The following is a 19,114-nucleotide window of genomic DNA, read 5'->3' on the forward strand; positions in this document are numbered from 1 at the left end:
ATCCGCAGTCCATACAGTTTGTTGGCGAAATGGCAGTGCCGTGCGTCCTCCTAGGATCTGGTAGATATTTGAGATAAGTCCGTTGATTTGATTGGCATGTGAGCAATAGTTTTCAAAAAGCGTACTGGTCAATCGCATAGTACCTGTCCTAAGCGCCCTTTTAATAATGTGATACAGTTTAGCATACAATAGAAAATCGACAGAGTTCAATGAATAGCGAGAGCGCAATTCCTCAGGAGACACCAGCGTTCCTTGATTCTGTACATGTTCTAAATGGGAGATATCTGCTTGTACCCATTGATAGGCTGCTTCTGTCAAACAGGGCTTAGGGAGCAGTGCATTAGCAAATATATGAGTAAGCACAGTATAGTGCTCTGGGCCAACAAGAAGAGGTTTCCATTTTACCCATAGTTTAAGTGTGGTTGCTAAAGCTTAAGGTATATAAGTGATTCCCTGCCACGTATGTTTGGGTTGCCAGGGCAGCGCCGATAACGGTTGTGTGCCCGAGAAAGTGCGCTCGAATAGAGTCCACTGCGGCAACCTTATAGTTCTATGAAGTATAACAAGTGCTCTAAGTTGCGCTGCGCAATAATACCATTCCACATTCGGGACACTGAGCCCCCCTCTAATCTTTGGCGTATACAGTGTGCTGCGAGCGACCCTGGGCAGCCTTTTCTTCCAGATGAATCCAAAAATAAGGGCTTGCCATTGTCTAAGTATTGGAGAGGGAAGGTAAATGGGAATGGTAGTGAAAAAATAGAGGAGCCTAGGGAGGACATTCATTTTGACAATGGCAATACGCCCCAACCAAGAGAAGGTATCTCTAGACCATTTCCCCAAATCCCTCTGGATGTTTTGTATAAGAGGCTTATAGTTAAGGTCGAAAAGCTGGCTAGCATGGTTCCCAATACGAATGCCTAGGTATTTTAACGCTTTAGATGCCCATTTAAAGGGAAAGAGTTTTTTTAAGTGATTCCACCTCCGTATCTGGGAGGTTAATATTAAGGATTTCGGATTTATCATAATTCACCTTGAACCCTGAAACCCCGCTGAAGGTCTGGAGCTTAGAAGTGATCCCCTGCAGGGAGGTGAGTGGGTTAGTCAGAGTGAACATAATATCGTCTGCGAATAGTGAGATTTTGAAATGGTAGGAATTCCGGGGTACACCAGCAACATTAATGGCTCTCGAACTCGAGTAGTGAAGGGCTCCAAAAACAAAGCAAACATTAGTGGCGACAGCGGGCAGCCCTGTCTGGTACCTCGGCCAATCGGGAAGGCCTCACCATATTTTCCATTAATTTTGACTCTGGCAGCTGGGCGGTCATATAGCTTACTTAGCCATTGAATAAAGTAGATGCCAAAACCCATGCGCTGCAGCGTTGCAAACAGAAAGGGCTAGTGGACTAAGTCGAACGCCTTCTCTGCGTCAAGAGAGAGAAGCACTGTCGGTATGTGGGCATGATGTACATAATCAATAATGTTCACAATCCTACGTACATTATCTGCTGCCAAACGGCCGGGGACGAATCCCACTTGGTCACTATGTACCAGGTTGGGCAGTACACTGTTCAACCGAGCCGTCAGAATCCGAGCCAAAATTTTTAAATCTATATTTATCAAAGAGATTGGCCTATAAAAGCCACAAACATTGGGGTCCTTGCCGGGCTTGGCAATAACTGAGATCCCTGCAGTATTGGCATCTGCCGTGAAACTACCTGCGCTTCGCAGTGAGTTAAACATCCGGCCGCCCAATCAATACGGCCGGATGTCCAATACTTCCTTAGTACTACTTAAGTTAATAGTACCTGTACATTGTCTCCCTCTATTCTATCTTTGTTTATATATTCATCTAGATATGCTCTTTCCCCTCCCGCTCCCCAGCCCCCCTTTCCCACTCCCCCCTATCCTCCTTCCCTCCCTACGGCCTTCCTCCCCCTTTTGTTATTGCTCCATTTTGGTTCATTTTGTATTTCTGACTCCTGTTTCTGCTATTCAATGTTATTTTTTTATCTTGTTATATTATATTATTATATTGTTTATATTGTTTTATTGTATTTCCCGCCTGAGTTCTTTGTAAACCGGCATGATGTGTTTCACGAATGTCGGTAAATAAAAGTTAATAAATAAATAAATAAATAAATAAACAGGTCCGTAAGGGGGGCTACCAAGATATTAGAGAACGTTTTGTAGTAACTGGCCGTAAAGCCGTCTATCCCTGGTGCCTTCCTGACCTTCAGTGTTTTAATCGCCTCCATCACTTCTAATTGGGAAATAGGTTTATCCAACATCTCACCATTCACAGAAGATAGAGTCGGTAAAGTGACTGTCTAAATAGTGCTGAATGGCGGTATCGGAGATATTGTCCACTGAAGTATATAAAGTAGCATAAAAATCAGTGAACGCCTTCCGAATGGCAGTCGAGGAGGTGACAGTCGTTCCCTGCTTATCCCTTATCTTAACTACGAGTGTCAGTGCCCGAGCGGCTTTCAGCTTCTGGGCTAGAATCTTACCCGCCTTATTACCACCCTCAAAAAATTTCTGTTTTAGCATGGATAGATTATGACTAATAACAGCATCATCCAAGGCGCTCAAGGAATCCCTGACGTGTGTTATCTGTTGATAGATCTTTTGTGAGAGGGTGAGGGTATGCTGCTTAGTGAGGTGATCTAATTCGCGTAACAAAGCCTGCCTGCTCTTTTCCCGCTCCTTATTACAATATGCCGCCCGGCCAATGAGGATACCACGTGCCACTGCCTTGGAGCAATCCCACAGTGTAGTGGGAGCTATATCGTCCGATTGATTGAGATCAAAATATTCTTGCATTTGTTTGGTCATAGTTTGCACAAAGGCAGAGTCACGCAGTAGAGCATCATTAAGTCTCCAAGTGCGGAGGCCAGGATCAGTATCTTGCATATTGACCTCTACCCAGACGGGGGCATGATCCGACCAAGTTGCGTTTTCAATGCCCACCCACCCTATATTGTTCTGAGATGTACGAGATACAAATAAATAATCTATGCGCGAGTACGTGTTGTGTGGTTTGGAATAAGAAGTGTATGTTCGGGATCTGGGATTTCTCTGTCGCCATATATCTTCTAAACTCCAGGTCTCCAGGAAATCGCGCCAGGCCTTCCGCACCCCCTTAGATGTGGATCCTTTAGTGGACGTATCTAAATTGGGAACCCTAGTAGCATTAAAATCCCCACCAAGTATAATCTCACCCTCAGAGTGTTGGTGGAATAAGCTGTCCAGGATCCCAAAAAATGAAATCTGGTTTGCATGTGGGAAGTAAACATTTAGTAATGTATACACTTTGTTGCCAACTTTAATTTTTAGTAAAATGTATCTACCAGAGCGATCTACTTGCTGGTATAGGACTTCATGGACAAAAGATTGTGCTATCAGTATCCCCACCCCCATATATTTAGCATCTTTAGAGCTGGCTGCCCAATATGCCCCTGGATATTGCTGAAAAGCAAGAAGATGCTCATGATGTTTCCTAACGTGCGTTTCCTGTAGGTAAACAAGGGCAGCGTTACTTGAACGAAGCTCTCGTTGTAGCTGAGAGCGCTTCCTCGGCGTATTTAACCCTTTAACATTTAATGACATTATACGGGTAGCCATCTAATCAAAAAATAAGGAAAAGAACAGTCCCTTGCTTAAAATCCCCTGCATGGTATGAGGAGGGAAATACCTCTGAACCAGAGGTGTACAGTACTCGATGACGTTCACCAACTCATCTGAGAGAAGAAGGAACCCCGAATAACAATCCCATAAGTATGGAAACCAACCTGCTCATAACCTCCCGGGTTAGAATCCCCAGGGGGAGCCGGCTGTACATTAAAAGAGCAGACCTCCCCATCCCCCTCATCAGGCCCACAATAATACGAATAATAATAGATAAACAGTGTAATCTAAAATATAGAAAAGACTCAACACTAGAACCATTCAATAATGAAAATTTAAAACCTGTAGCAGGCCAACACTATTATTCAAATCTCCAAGTTCAGTCATTCGACCAGACAAGGCTAAAATTCACCAGTCCCTCTTATAGCGTGTAGTAATCAGTGCTCCGTTCCTGAATTTCAGGAACGTGGTGCTGCACAGCATCAGCCCTTCTCCGCTGCTGCGATTGTAGATGCTGAAGATTGCCGGCAATTGAATGGGGGGGGGGGGGGGGGGGGGGGGGGAAGACATACGCATTTCGGCCGCTATAAAATTCCTCTTATGAATCTGCTAGCTAAAACTGCAGTTCAGAGCCTAAAATATACCCCTTCTGTCAGGGGAGCTTTGGACCGGGTGAAATGGTTTAACAATGTGTAAGAGTTGGCGCAGGCGTTTCCCGCCCTTGCCCGCTTCTCTGCCAGCGTGGAAGAGTGCTCAATTTTGCAGGAGCCGCCGCCATTTTGGGAGCCTGAAAGTGGGTAGGCAATTGCGCCTGCTGGAAGGCCTCTGCTGCTTCTTCTAAGTTTGTGATGCGGTAAGCAATTCCCTTTACCTGGAACTGTAAGTTAAATGGATATGTCCACTTATATTTTATAGCACAGTCTCTTAAGTTAGCCTTAACTTCCCGAAGGTCATATCTGCGTTTTAAAGTAACAGGCGCTAGATCTTGATAAATTTCAAGCGCGTGATTGTTCCATTGTAGATGTTTAATTTTCCTAGCGACATCGAGTATTTTTGTTTTCTGTCCATAATCATGGAAGCAAACGATTATATCACGGGGTCTTGAATCCCTGCGTTGCCCCAACAAGCGATGAGCCCTATCGAGTCGTATAGCAGGGGAAGACTCTGTCTCTGGATCCTGCTCCGAACTATCAATATTGAGATTAAAAGGAGCATATCTGCCTTACTACTGCCTCCGTGTCTGTATACTCCGCCGTGTCCGGGACTCCTCGGATACGGAGATTACTTCTCCGGCTGCGATTTTCAAGGTCTTTGACCTTGTCAGCGAGCGCCTTGATTTCCATATTAATAGCGGAGTGCTGGGTAGTCATCTCATTTAAAAGCTCTCCGTGTTGGTCTGCTTGCGTATCAAGCTCATCAACTCGGTTGCCGAGAGCATTGAGATCTTCTTTTAGGTCGGCCATTGCTGCCATAAGGTCGGACTTGTGCTGGCGGAGGTCTGCCCTAAATTCAATGAACCAGGAACGAATTTCGTCTCGTAGCTCCGTCTCCACGCTAGCTGCAATGGCTGGTATTTCAGCCCCCTGTTCTGTGTCCGGTATCGGATCCGTGTGCTCAGTCGAGTCCGAGGCGGTATCCGCGGAGGTAGGCCCCGAGTCAGACACGTGTCATCCATAGGAAAATTGCTTTAAATCAGTAGTTTTCCTTTTAGCTGCCATGGGTAGGTGAAATCCCAAACTACAGGAGTTCTGAGATAATTTTGCTTCAATTTTGGTCCTTAGAGAGCCACAATGAGATAATTTTAGGCCCGAGGGGGACGGAGCTCTTCAATCATACGTCTGCTCTCATCAGCCAGCAAAACAGTGCCCCCCTTATTTAGACATTTTATATCCCGTCGTTCCAAATGAAGATTACAACAGTTTACAAAAGTAGCATTCATACTATAGATCAACAAAATAGGTATTTATCTAGATCTACTTTGATGTTCTGATACATATTAACTAAATGTCTAGGGCATCAGGCTAGTAGTACAGAAATTCTATTTCAACTATTTTCACATAATCATCTTAATATCTCTCATTTTCACAAACTGTGCATTTATTTTTAACCCATTTATGTATTATTTTGGTAATGCTTGTACAAACTGTCATCTCAGGACATGAAAGCTTCCTGAACTGGAATCTCTTAAGGCTAAATCCTTGACCCCAGAAATCTCTCTCTCTCTCAACACTCCTCCTCTCGCTGTTAGTGCCCCTCCTCACATGATGAGAAAGAGACCCTGGTGATGAGAGACAGCATGGAGGATGAGAGTCTCACTCTCACCCCTTTCCTCCTCCCCACCCCTGTTCCCAACAGTCTCACACCCCATCAAATCTCCTCAAACTGTCTCACACTGACCTCCCTGTCCCAGCAGTCTAGTCTCCCACTTAAGACTCTATTCTTATTCCTACTAGCAGCCGCATCCTTCTCACACAGATCCGCCATGGCTGCCCTCAGTTCCATTACAAACAGCACCACCACTCAAAATGAGCATCCTGAGGGCTCTCCCCAGCTATGTGGATGTTCTGTAACAGGAGGGAGGCTTGCTATTGCAGATCATCACAGCCAGGCTGCACCTCCCTTTATCCAATGATGACTTCATAGAGAAAAAGACATGTCCTGTCGCCTTCAGCTGGGGGCAGAGTAAAACCCATTTTATCTGCACCGATTTAGTAGGATGATTAGGAAATACATTGTGTGTGTACAAAAAATGTTTTTTGTGCTGCAATCTTTGTCTGTGCATAAATCATATTTAATGTGCGCTAAGCCTTTTTCCCTGTGATCATTTTCCAGTCTGTGTGCATTTTAACTCCTGATGCATTAATATACTGTTAGCTTACTGTATCGGAAGTTAAAAAAAGTTACTGTACATTAAATCGAGTGCTGAATTTCAGCTCACAGTTTTAATTCTTACCTAATTACATTAGCGAGAGAGAGAGGACACACACACACCAAGAACAGCGAGTGCACAGAACCAGAGAAATAGAGGGATTTGTTAAGTTTGAGAGCCCTCTGGGGACAGGGAAATATCTACAGTACCTTAATGCAATACACTTTGAAGTGGCAGAAAGGTAGAATATAAATTAAAAAATTACCAAAAAAAATGTAAATAGAGAGAGAAGCTACGAGAGATGAAGGGAGGCACCAGAGAAGGGAATAAAGGAAATGGAAGGAGAACTAGAGACAGACCACTATAGAGAATCAAGGAGAAAAGTAGGCACCAGAGAGAGAGAGGGAGAGAGAGATACCAGAGAGTCAGAGATATTAACCACAGGGAGAGAGGCACCAGAGACAGATACTGAAAGGGATAAGGGACACTGTGGGAAGGAGGCACCGAAGACTCACTGCAGCAAATCAGGGTGAATGGGAAGCAGAGACAGTGAGTGCAGGTGATCAAGGAAAGAGGAATTTGGGGATAGTTGCACCAACCTGGGCTGCCCATTCTCCAGCTGGTAGAGCCCATTTAGGCTCTTCCTCTGCACCTGTCCATCCAGCTCATTAAACCTAGGAGAAAAATTCTTTTCTCTGGGGGAAGAGGAACAAAAGAAAAACGGAATGAAGAGGAAATGGTAACTCCCAGCCCCAAATGGAAGCAAGCACTACAAACACATCCAGAGCTTAATATACTACCCCTCTTTTTGCAGGGGCTTGGGAAACTGGGATTTACGGTATATTTGTAGGTCAGTTATGCACGCTCACATACACACGGCAATTTACTTGCTGCATGTAGGAACTTTCCTTCTTCCTGTGAAGACTACTTTAACAGACCAAACATGCAAAAGGTACTGGAAACACTGGTTCTCCTCACCCAATGAGAGGGTCGGCCCACACTGGCCGTGCCAGGATTGCGGGTGCAGTATACTCCACGGGCTTGTATTCCGGCCACGACACTGACCAACTGACCATGTCATCTGGCACCACAGCACGCTTGACCTGTGACCCTGGGTACGGAGTGGTCCGTGCCTTGGTATGGAGCAGGCCCGACATAATGACAGGACAGTAGGGCGAAGAATGAAAGTGATGGGTAACAGTAGCAGCTCTGGAAGAAGAGAAGGAGAGAAACACAGTCAGTACCTGCACAGACATTTAGAGGGCAAGTTCCACAGTAATCGCAACAGGTGAAGAGTTGCCTGCATAAACTGGCTGTCTGAAAATTGCCCTCAATGTGGCTAAAAGCACATTGTGCATACTTTTAGCTGCACTAAGAGAAATTACCTGGGACACATTTAGGTAGAGGGAGGAAAAGTACAGGCATAAATAGTTTTCATTTCTACGCAGTTACTTTTTGAATTAAATCCTAACCACACAAAAAGCAGGTGCAATGACTGGCACATAATCTGAACCCACAGTAATCTTCAAAAGAAAAAAGCAGCTAAGGCAAAGACTACAGGCGAAGAGTAAGGTGCACACTTTGTGCCAACACAGCCAATTTGAAAACCGCCCCTAGTTTGTAATGCACCCACTACTGAGTCGCCTAAATCACTCGATTACTGTTCTGCCTTCATGGCTGGAGAATTTTGTTATGTGGCAGAGAAGCTTGCACTGCTCTTGCCCATGCTGAGCTTGTTCTGACGCATGCATGTATGCGTTTCCTGAATTGCTTCTTCCCCGTTACACCTGTCTTGTGATGGAGCAGTGTGTCGAGGTGTAGTTTGTACCTGCAGGTTGGCTCTCTGAAAAGGGTGTCCAGAGGCCTGTGGGGGCAGTAGGCTGAGGGTCTACTGGCAGCGGTGACAGCAGAGAGGGTCACGGTGAGAGACACTGCAGTGATGGTGCACACCAGACCACGCCGTGACATCACAGGGACGTTGACATAAAATGAAGTGGTTTGGGTGGCCCTGCTGGATTGTTGCCGGGAGCCTTGGGCCTGGGATAAAGATCCAAAGTTAAGAAGAAACTAGTGAGATTCAGTATTTTTTTTTTCAATTTAGATTTTATTGTTTTGGACACATAGGAAACATCAGAGGCAGTAAAGGAATATTAACATTGAGCCAGTAATATATGAAATAGAGATTCAGTATATTTTATCTTCTTTTTTCCCTTCACTAGGGACAGTCATATATGATTTTCGTACCTCTTTCATCAGAAACCACGTGCACCAGCTCTCTCCTCATCCATCAGGTATCATGCATGCCACTGTTACTTCCTCATTTCAAATCACCTTTCATCATGGTACCAATTACACAGCTTCTCCCTTCACACTGAGGAGCAATCCTGCACAGCCTCTCGCCTTCCTCCTTTGTATGACACTCAAGACTTGCATGGCTCCTAAGGTCATCAGCAGTGCAATTAATAAGCGAAGAAAACAAAGATGATCGGTGTCAAAGGGATTCTTTATTAGAACTGTGCCCGACTCTGGCCGAGTTTCGCTCTTGTGAGAGCTGCCTCAGGGGCGGTACTGATAAATTCCTATGTTCAAAATCTTTCTTTCGGCTATGCGATGCAGGTTCGATAATCTATTAATGTGAATCTGACACTGCTCTTGAGATAATTAATATACGATGACAGTGATGGGTCTCAGACATTTGGTGCAACAAACGGAGACGATTTTATACACTGGTGACATGGACTTTAAGCATTGTCCCAGCAATTTTCTGAAGCTTCCAACTGAAGGATTTTGAACATAGGAACTTATCATCTTTGTTTTCTTCACAGATCAGCATTATTGATCGGTTTCCGCTTTGTTTTTTGGGTGCAATTAATAAGGCCATTTTATTTATAGACCATTTTGATATTCTACCATTTCCAAATTAGTCCCAAAGTGGATTAGAATCAGAATTTAAAGTTAAATTCTAAAATTATCCCAATAGGGAATACGCAGAAGGAAATTAAAGATAGATTAGTGGTGCAATATAAAAAACAAAGAAAAGATAGATTAGTGGAGAAACAATATCAAAACAAAGTGTTGCTAAGTGTCAATTCAATTTACAGCCCAAAGCCACTTCAAAACGAGCCAAGTGTCACATCAAAATCAGCCCAAATTTAGCCACATTTTTTTTATACTGAAAAAGAAAAAGCCCAACATATTCAACTTGGCAGTGAATTCTTTGGATACTATCCCTGAGGTGAAGAAAAAAAAAGTTTTAAATGCAAAGCAATGAAATAATAAAAAAAAAAAATGATGACAAAACAGCACACATAAAGGGTCTAAAAGTCTGTTATTTGTTTAAAGCTGACTAGTGGATTTCGAATTAGGGTTCAGTTAGGACAGATAGATGCAATGATATGAGAGATGGTGGTACTGTAGAGTTTGCTGTTTTTTGTAATTCCTTGCTCCATTGGACTGCTTTATCAGCAAGATCTCTGTCCGTGACAGAGACTTTACACACACACACCGAATCAGGAAATTTTATTGGCATACACGTATTCTGAAACAGATACAGTCACTCTCACCAAACCACACCCTCAGACACAGACATTCATCTCCGATATACACTCCCACTCTTGGGCTGCCACTGCGTGTGCAGTCAGTGAGAAGCCTACCACCCACACGCCCTATCAGCAGGCTGGTTAGGGAAAACGGCTGCAGCATTATCGTGGAAAGCACTTGCTGCCAGCCTGTACCCTCCTTGCTCACTCACCGGCTCCACGCCCTTTGCCCGCTCACACAGCAGCCTCCACTATAAGACAGCGCTGGCACTTCCGGCAGGCTCACTTCCGCCCCCCCCAACTCCTGTCTGTAACTCGTCTTCCAGTTCTTCCGCCCCACAACTTTCCCATTGGCTTGCGCTTCTCTGTCGCAACCGCGGTGGGTCTCGTGCGTGCAGGCGGAGAGCGCTGTGGTGCACCTGCGCACAGCGGGTCTCCCTCTCCTACGATGGAATGCAGCCACACTCTGCCAGGCTATTTCAAAGCGGCCGCCATCTGTAGCCGCCTTTCCGGGGCTGCTACCGTGTAAGCTCAGCGTTCAAACTGCACGCTGAAATTCAGTGCAGCTTCTGAACACATATACTAAAAACTGTTTTAAACTCCCAAACGGTGCTGCATCAGGAGTAAAAATGCACTCGGACACAAAAATATGCTTTAAGAATGCAAAGAAACGATCTTGTCTCTGCATAAAAGATGCACAAATAAATAGTTTCTGCACTCGAAAGTATTTTGTGTGTACAAAAACTGTATTTTATGCACAAAACATTCTAATTACATGTCCCAGCACCAGAACTACAACTTCTGCCCATAGACTAACACTAAAAAAACCTACGAGTTATGCTAGTGCACCTCTCTGCATTGGAGGTAATAGCTAACAATTTTTCAGGCTGATTGTGCAAAAAAAACAGGCGCTCAGTGTTGAGCGTCCGCTTTCCTAACGCGCGCCCAGCCATCTCTCCTGGGCACACAATCAAATGTTTAAATGACACGCTAAAAAAGGAGGCTAGGATCAAATGTGCATCCCTAGCGCCTCCTCTGCATCGGACAGAGGTGGTTGTCAAGCAGGGTGGGAAAACGGACGCTCAATTTACGAGTGTCTGTTTTACATAAGAACATGTGAACACGTCAAATCCAACGGTAACTGGTGCAATTTTCTATCCAATACCAAACATGAACCTTCTACGCAGTCTCAAAAATTCATTTTGTAGGACCTCTAAACTTGATGAGTTTGTCAATCATTCAAACTCATACTTGGGTGAAATGGTCCAGTTACTTTATTTATTAGTCAAATACCTATTTTTAATTATCTCATTTTTTTAGACCCAACCGGGGTCGTTTTCAATAAAAATTGAGCAGCAATGCATCCATAGACTGAACCAAGCCAAAATGTGCTGATACAAATATTCAATGTTTAGAAACTCTTCAAAACTGTTTGTAGAAACTCTGTCTTTAGACCAGAGCTTTCCAAACTTTTCATGTTGGTGACACACTTTTTAGACAAACATAATTTCGTGACACAGTAATTCAGTCTACCAGCAAACCAAAAGTTAAAGGTTAAACGAACAAAATGTATTTCAACAATTTATGTATGTTTCCTTAAATATATACATAAATAAAATGTTTCACAACACAACCTATCTCATAATAAATATTTGCAGGCTTCCACTTCCTCCATGCTGATCTCGTACATTGTGAGATCGGCATAGAGAAAGTGCTACTCTTGCACATTCCCAAAGATTACATGTGCCAATCACTAAAAAGTAATTTTTTTTTTTACCTTTGCTGTCTGATCTTAGTTTTCTAATCGGTTGGTCACAGGCTTTTTTTTCCACCTTTCCTTTCTTGTTTTTTTGCCAATTCCTTTTACAGGGTCTTTTTTTCTATTTCTTTTCTCTCCATCTGTCTTCCCTCAAACACACAATCAGGTTCTCATTCTCACACGCTATCTCACACATTCTCACACACACAGGCTCTCACTCACATGCAATCTCACACATCCACAGCTCTCACTCTCACATGCCTCTCTCTCATACATACATACATACTGTCTCTCTCGTGCACATGCTGTCTCACTCTCACACACACAGGCTCTCTCACTCCTACATGCTCTCTTGCTCAAACACAGGCTCTCACTGGCACATGCTGTCCCTCTGCACGGGTTACCGAAGGATGGGCTCTTCAGAGGCCCTGATCTTCCCTGGCTGTGACATGGGATCTGCAGCGGCCCTGCTATCGGGTTTCCTCCTCTTCTCGGGCTGCCGCGACGTGGGATCCGCAGCAGCCCTGCTATCGGGTTTCCTCCTCTTCTCGGGCCGTCGCGACGTGGGATCCGCAACGGCCCATTAATGCTGCTCTTCTTCTGTACGCAGCAGATGCTCCTCCTCCTTCCTGCCCACGCGGCTCCGGCAACGTTTTTCTTCCAGGGCTGCACAGGCAGGAAGGAGGAGGAGTGAACGTGACCCTTTTCTTCGGGCCGTGGTGATGTAAGCTCCACCACTGCCCGCCGATCTTCCTGCTATAGTTCCCTGCTTCCGCCGGCCCTGTGGACCAGGCGACACACCTCCACACTACAGGCGACACACTAATGTGTCCCGACACACACTTTGGAAAGCTCTGCTTTAGACACTCATAAACCCTTCAAGAGTGATATGAAGAAATACTCATCTGAATCCTTCAGAGCAGATACTTCAGTTGGAAAAGTCCCTTCATCTAAATTGGTCAGCAGTACATTCTGAAAAATGTCCCGACACGATAGTGTTTCGGACCACACCGGGTCCTGCTTCAGGGGCAAACGGCTCGTCCAAAAGAATTCTCATCAATATAAGGCTTCACATTGAATGCAGTGTCAGCTCTATCTCGGTTCTCTCCAATTTCATTTATGGGCGGTCAGCATTAGTTAACCGCCCATAAATGAAATTGGAGTCAATGTGAAGCCTTATATTGATGAGAATTCTTTTGGACGAGCCGTTTGCCCCTGAAGCAGGACCCGGTGTGGTCCGAAACACGATCGTGTCGGGACATTTTTCAGAATGTACTGCTGACCAATTTAGATGACTGAGATTAGAGGGCAGAGAAGAGTAAAGATGTAAGGGAAAGAAGGTGGCCGGCAATGGAGTAAAGAAGCAAGACGCCCTGAAGCAGTAGCGTGAGCCACGAAACACGGTCATGTCAGCCTTTTAGTGTGATTCCAGGAGTGGACACTGACCTTGTTTGGAGATAAGTAATATATGGATTGTTTTGGTTCTGAAGAAACTACTGAAAGAAAGTTTAAGTACAAATAAATTATTTAAAAAAAGAAGGGTTTTTTTTTTCCTATGATGGTAGCCGTGTGGCTCTTTGCACCATTAAAAAGTCAGTGGCATTTAATAAGGTGTGCTATCTGAGGGTTTTTCCCCTCTTAATATTTTGATTTAAACCTGCACAGGGTTGGTTGATGGACCTCTTGGTATGGATGTTGTGAAAAATATTGAAAAAAGTTAAAGAAAAAAAAAAGAGGTATACTGTCGAGCCTATGAGCAGTAGTATATAAATATATAACACATTTCTCTGCTTAGACAGTAGGGGGTGTATATATTGATTACAGGGAAAGATCTGTTTTAGAGACAGATAGGAAAGGGAGAAGACGGGAGGAGAGAGAAGAAATAGAAAATGTGAAGTAGATCCTGAAAAAGAACTTAAGATCAAAAGGAGATCAAGACCAAATTAACTGCCCACACAAAGGTAGAACATAAAACATTTTATTTTCAGTTTAACAAGAGCGTAATGTGTCACGCTTTGGGAACGCACATTTCTTATATTGTTATATGCTGTATTTCTCTTTCTCCCATGTTGCACTGTGGTTTCCATTTTGGTTTTTGTCTGCATGTTTCTGAATCTAATTTGTGGGCCCTTATTTTGTATTAGGTAAGGGTCAGCCGGTGTTGTGCTTGTATGACTGCACTGAGTGATTCTGTTAGCAAAAGCTCAAGTGGAAGAAAGGATGGCCAAAGTGGTAAAGCGAGGAGACAAACCATTTTTCAGATATATCAGTGAAAGAAGGGAGGTAAGAAGTGGTACAGTGAAAGTGAAAGGTGAAAAGGAGCAATGCGTAGAGTGTGGCAAAGAAATAGAAATATTAAACAAATACTTCAGAATTCACTAAAGAAGACCCTGGAGAAGGACCGTTGCTGGTTAACAAGATCATGGATGGGTTTGGAGTTACCTTATAGTTTAGGGCAGTGGTACCTAGACAACTGGTTTGGGTTGGCTGAGTTGGTTGGGAATTTTTCTCAGAGGGCTTTTGGGTATTTTAGGTGGAGAGGTGGGGATTCCTCAGTCAATTTCCTATTCATGGTCTCTGTTGCAAGTGTTATTTTTCCAGCTTGGATGTGACAACATTTTGCCTATACAACTTCTCATGTTAAGAACATAAGAACATGCCATACTGGGTCAGACCAAGGGTCCATCAAGCCCAGCATCCTGTTTCCAACAGTGGCCAATCCAGGCCATAAGAACCTGGCAAGTACCCAAAAACTGTGCATCCCATGTTATTGTTGCTAGTAATAGCAGTGGCTATTCTCTAAGTCAACTTAATTAATAGCAGGTAATGGACTTCTCCTCCAAGAACTTATCCAATCCTTTTTTTAAACCCAGCTACACTAACTGCACTAACCACATCCTCTGGCAACAAATTCCAGAGTTTAATTGTGTGTTGAGTGAAAAAGAGCTTTCTCAGATTAGTTTTAAATGTGCCACATGCTAACTTCATGAGTGCCCCCTAGTCCTTCTATTATCTGAAAGAGTAAATAACCGATTCACATTTACCCATTCTAGACCTCTCATGATTTTAAACACCTCTATCATATCCCCCCTCATTCATCTCTTCTCCAAGCTGAAAAGTCCTAACCTCTTTAGTCTTTCCTCATAGGGGAGCTGTTCCATCCCCTTTATCATTTTGGTTGCCCTTCTCTGTACCTTCTCCATTGCAACTGTATCTTTTTTGAGATGCGGCGACCAGAATTGTACACAATATTCAAGGTGCTGTCTCACCATGGAGCGATACAGAGGCATTACAACATTTTCCATTTTATTCACCATTCCCTTTCTAATAATTCCCAACATTCTGTTTGCTTTTTTGACTGCCGCAGCACACTGAACTGACGATTTCAATGTGTTATCCACTATGACGCCTAGATCTCTTTCTTGGGTTGTAGCTTCTAATATGGAACCTAACATTGTGTAACTATAGCATGGGTTATTTTTCCCTATATGCATCACCTTGCACTTATCCACATTAAATTTCATCTGCCATTTGGATGCCCAATTTTCCAGTCTCACAAGGCCTTCCTGCAATTTATCTGCTTGTGATTTAACTACTATGAATAATTTTGTATCATCTGCAAATTTGATTACCTCACTCGTTGTAGTCCTTTCCAGATCATTTATAAATATATTGAAAAGTACGGGTCCCAATACAGATCCCTGAGGCACTCCACTGCCCACTCCCCTCCACTGAGAAAATTGTCCATTTAATCCTACTCTCTGTTTCCTGTCTTTTAGCCAATTTGTAATCCATGAAAGGATATCGCCACCTATCTCATGACTTTTTACTTTTCCTAGATGCCTCTCGTGAGGAACTTTGTTAAATGCCTTCTGAAAATCCAAATACACTACATCTACTGGTTCACCTTTATCCACATGTTTATTAACTCCTTCAAAAAAGTGAAGCAGATTTGTGAGGCAAGACTTGCCTTGGGTAAAGCCATGCTGACTTTGTTCCATTAAATCATGTCTTTCTATATGTTCTGTGTGATTTTGATATTTAGAACACTTTGCACTATTTTTCCTGGCACTGAAGTCAGGCTAACTGGTCTGTAGTTTCCCGGATTGCCCCTGGAGCCCTTTTTAAATATTGGGGTTACATTAGCCACCCTCCAGTCTTCAGGTACAATGGATGATTTTAATGATAGGTTGCAAATTTTTACTAATAGGTCTGAAATTTCATTTTTGAGTTCCTTCAGAACTCTGTGGTGTATACCATCCGGTCCAGGTGATTTACTACTCTTCAGTTTGTCAATCGGGCCTACCACATCTTCTAGGTTCATCGTGATTTGGTTCAGTCCATCTGAATCATTACCCATGAAAACCTTCTCACTTTCAGCCATTGCCATTATCAGGGCTGCTTCTTTTATCAGCCCTATGCTCTTCGTTCCTCCTTACTTGTTTATTTATGCCACCACTGTGGAGTGGTCTGAATGAACCTGTACTGTTTTGCCTTGAAACTGTATTCTGAAGTACTCCAGGGCTATTCTGATCATCCTTAACTCCATACGGCTTCTTGCTGTGACCAAGTTCCCTGGGCTATTCTACTCTTGCACTGTGCTCCTCAGCCTAGATGCCTTGCATCTGTCACCACTGTTGTCTGCTCTGGGTCTTCTAGACTGGTTCCTCTGGTTAAGTTGCTTGCTGACATCCACCACTGCAAGTTCTTTCTGACCTGGCCCGTCAGTTTAACTTCTTTTTGTATTCCTGGCTTTGTGGAGACCATCTGCTTAATAAATCCACCTGCATTGGGTGCATGCGTGCTCTTGCCCATGGTACTACTCTAATCGCCGCTGCCATAAAGCCTAGTATCTGCAGGAACCTCTCGGCTTATGAGTATGTGAACTTCTGTAATTCTGCTATCTGCTCCTGGAGCTTCTCTATCCTCTTCTTGGTTAGGTCACACCTTCCCTTTGATTGTATCAAAGTGTCCTCCAAGCAAATCAGTGTTTGAGATGGTTGAGTCTAGATCTTTGCTTTGTTCACGACCCATCCCAGCCTCTCTAGGACCTGTATCACCCGCTCTGTTGCTGAGCACCCCTAATGGGCTGAATCGGCCCTTATTCAACCAGTTGTCCACATACGGATGTACCCTGGTACCTTCTTTTCTCAAAAAGACTGCCATTACCACTATCACCTTTGTGAATGTCCTTGGTGCCATTGCCAGACCAATTGGGAGTGCTATGAATTGATGGTGCTGTCCTGCGATGGTGAAGCATAGTTAGTGCTACAAATCCTTTCTCATATGCTGGTATGCTTCTGAAAATCCTTTCTCATATGCTGGTATGCTTCTGAAAGGTCTAGGCGTGAAAGAAATTCTCCCTTCCTTATGGCTGCCTTTACTGTGGCCACCGACTCCATCTGGAAGAGCAGTATAACTAGCACGCTGATCACTCCTTTTAGATCCAGCACTGGCAAGTAGTTTCCTTCCTTCTTTCGCTTTATGAAATAGATGGAATACACTCCCTTTCCTTTCTCTTCATCTGGGACCAGTGCAATTGCTTGTATAGGGTTTGTTCTACTGCCTTCTTTTTGTTTGCCTTGTATCGTGATGCAATAAAGATGTCACTTAAAGGGCACCTCAACTCTGGGTGGTAACCTCTTTGAATTATAGCTAGTCCTGAGTAATTTTGACCCACTGATGATAAAGATTTCTGCAAACTGGCCCCTACTAGGGTTATTGCAAACTGGACCTGCCCTGTGGCATTGTGTGGTTTTTCCCATTACCTTCTCTGGTGAATAGTCTGTACCCCCGAAAGGGCTGTGCTCTCCCCAGAGGTTTGAAGGCAAGGGCATCTCAAGGCAATCTGCTGTCTGAGTCAAGGGATGAGATGGCTCAGCCCCCCAACCACGAGGCACGGCGCAGGTCAAATCACCCCTTGGAGTCTTGCCCTGCCAATGATTTGAAATGCTGGGGAAGTGGGCAGGTAGGGGTCAGAGTTCCTAGAGATGTGGCAGATAAGAGAGCCGGTGATAATATTTCTAGTAAGCTGGAAACCCTGCCGCATTCCAGGAAATCCTACCATCTTCTTCCCAAACTACCTCAGCATTTGCACCCTGGGGAGGTGAGAGATGGTTGAATGGGGAGGGTCTGTGGTGTATTCTCTCGGGGCCGGTTCAAGGGCATTAGGTGCTAAAAATCTCTTGAGCTTTTTACCCCCTCCCCACCCCCGCAGCTCTCACCACACACACAATTACAAATTATGCATTAATAATATCAGATTTTACATGAAAAAGGATATTCAGAGTAGTCTCTTCATATACAAATATTTACAACATGTATATTATATTTACATGCACTACAGTAAGAACTCTACTCCTGAAAATACAACACTGCAAACATTACACCAGGCCCTAAAGCACATGTCCTATTAAGAAAAAAGAACAAGACAGACTTCTATAGATCCCTACACAGAAACTGCACGGTACCCTGTCACACACAACAACACAGACAGACCCTCACCTGTAGGTATGCACTGTCTTTCTGACACCTCTTAGTGCTGTATACCAGTGTTAGACACAGAATGCAAAGGACTCTGCCTACCTGCTGGAATGCAGCCAGACTACGTGCTGGAATGCATCCAGCCAACACCCCAGACCCATTAGCTGTTTGGTCTAATACATTCTCAAATGAAATGCACTGCACTAATCTAGAATCAACACTCGGCATATACTCTGATTGGTCAGTATAAAAGATTATGCACATTACTGAAACTTTGGTGTGGCTGGGTAATTGTACAGTAGTATGGACCTGTCGCCCCCCAGAACAAACTATTTCCTCGTGCTTTTTTCTGTTCCTTGTCCCTATCCCCTTTGACTCTGTCTTTCTCTCATTAAAGTTTTATATTACATATTGCTTCAGTGATTTGTTTAGAATTAACATTATTGGTAGCAGAAGGACAGGGTTTTCTTTTGCAGCTATACTTTGACTCTCCTGACTGATTGGACCAGATATTTGACCTTTTCCCGGCTCTTCGCGCTGGGGCTCACAGACCTGACGGAGGGTCGCCAGCCTCCAGATTGGAAAGTCTTAGGGACTTCGTTTGGTGAGAAGCTGCCAAGATTCTGATGGAAATCCGGCTGGGATTTCATCTAGAGTATTATAGTTGAGACTTCGGATTGGTTTCCTAAAGGGTGGAAACTTTTTCTGTAGGTAAGCAGCCAGGGGTTTGCTTCACTGTTTTTTTTTTGTCTAAGTAGGCTGTCTCGGTCTCTTTGACGCCCCTCCATCACCGTTCCCTGCAACGGAGTTAAAGCGCCAGGAGTGTTGCTGGTGTGA

At 44.0% G+C, this 19,114-nt stretch overlaps 1 protein-coding gene and 1 long non-coding RNA gene across 3 annotated transcripts in view; one reads left to right on the forward strand and one right to left on the reverse strand.

Annotated features, from left to right (window-relative positions):
- Positions 1-10,315, reverse strand: part of LOC115094207 (ADP-ribose pyrophosphatase, mitochondrial-like) — a 28,221-nt gene extending 17,906 nt beyond the window's left edge. Inside the window, exons 1-4 of one of the 2 annotated variants that reach the window (XM_029607012.1) lie at positions 10,248-10,315; positions 8,325-8,533; positions 7,475-7,705; positions 7,096-7,191 (exon numbers count right to left, since the gene is read on the reverse strand). In XM_029607012.1, the coding sequence (XP_029462872.1) occupies positions 7,096-7,191; positions 7,475-7,705; positions 8,325-8,464 (467 nt within the window). In that variant the 5' untranslated portion in view covers positions 8,465-8,533; positions 10,248-10,315. The remainder of the gene's footprint in view (positions 1-7,095; positions 7,192-7,474; positions 7,706-8,324; positions 8,534-10,247) is intronic. The other variant, XM_029607013.1, reaches the window with a different exon arrangement.
- The window catches only part of LOC115094208, a 52,830-nt gene extending 33,716 nt beyond the window's left edge, over positions 1-19,114 (forward strand). The window contains exons 3-4 of the long non-coding RNA XR_003857508.1: positions 8,716-8,787; positions 19,036-19,114. This is a non-coding gene — a long non-coding RNA (uncharacterized LOC115094208). The remainder of the gene's footprint in view (positions 1-8,715; positions 8,788-19,035) is intronic.

Source organism: Rhinatrema bivittatum, chromosome 6 (genome assembly GCF_901001135.1).
Source record: "Rhinatrema bivittatum chromosome 6, aRhiBiv1.1, whole genome shotgun sequence".
Lineage (NCBI taxonomy): Eukaryota > Metazoa > Chordata > Amphibia > Gymnophiona > Rhinatrematidae > Rhinatrema > Rhinatrema bivittatum.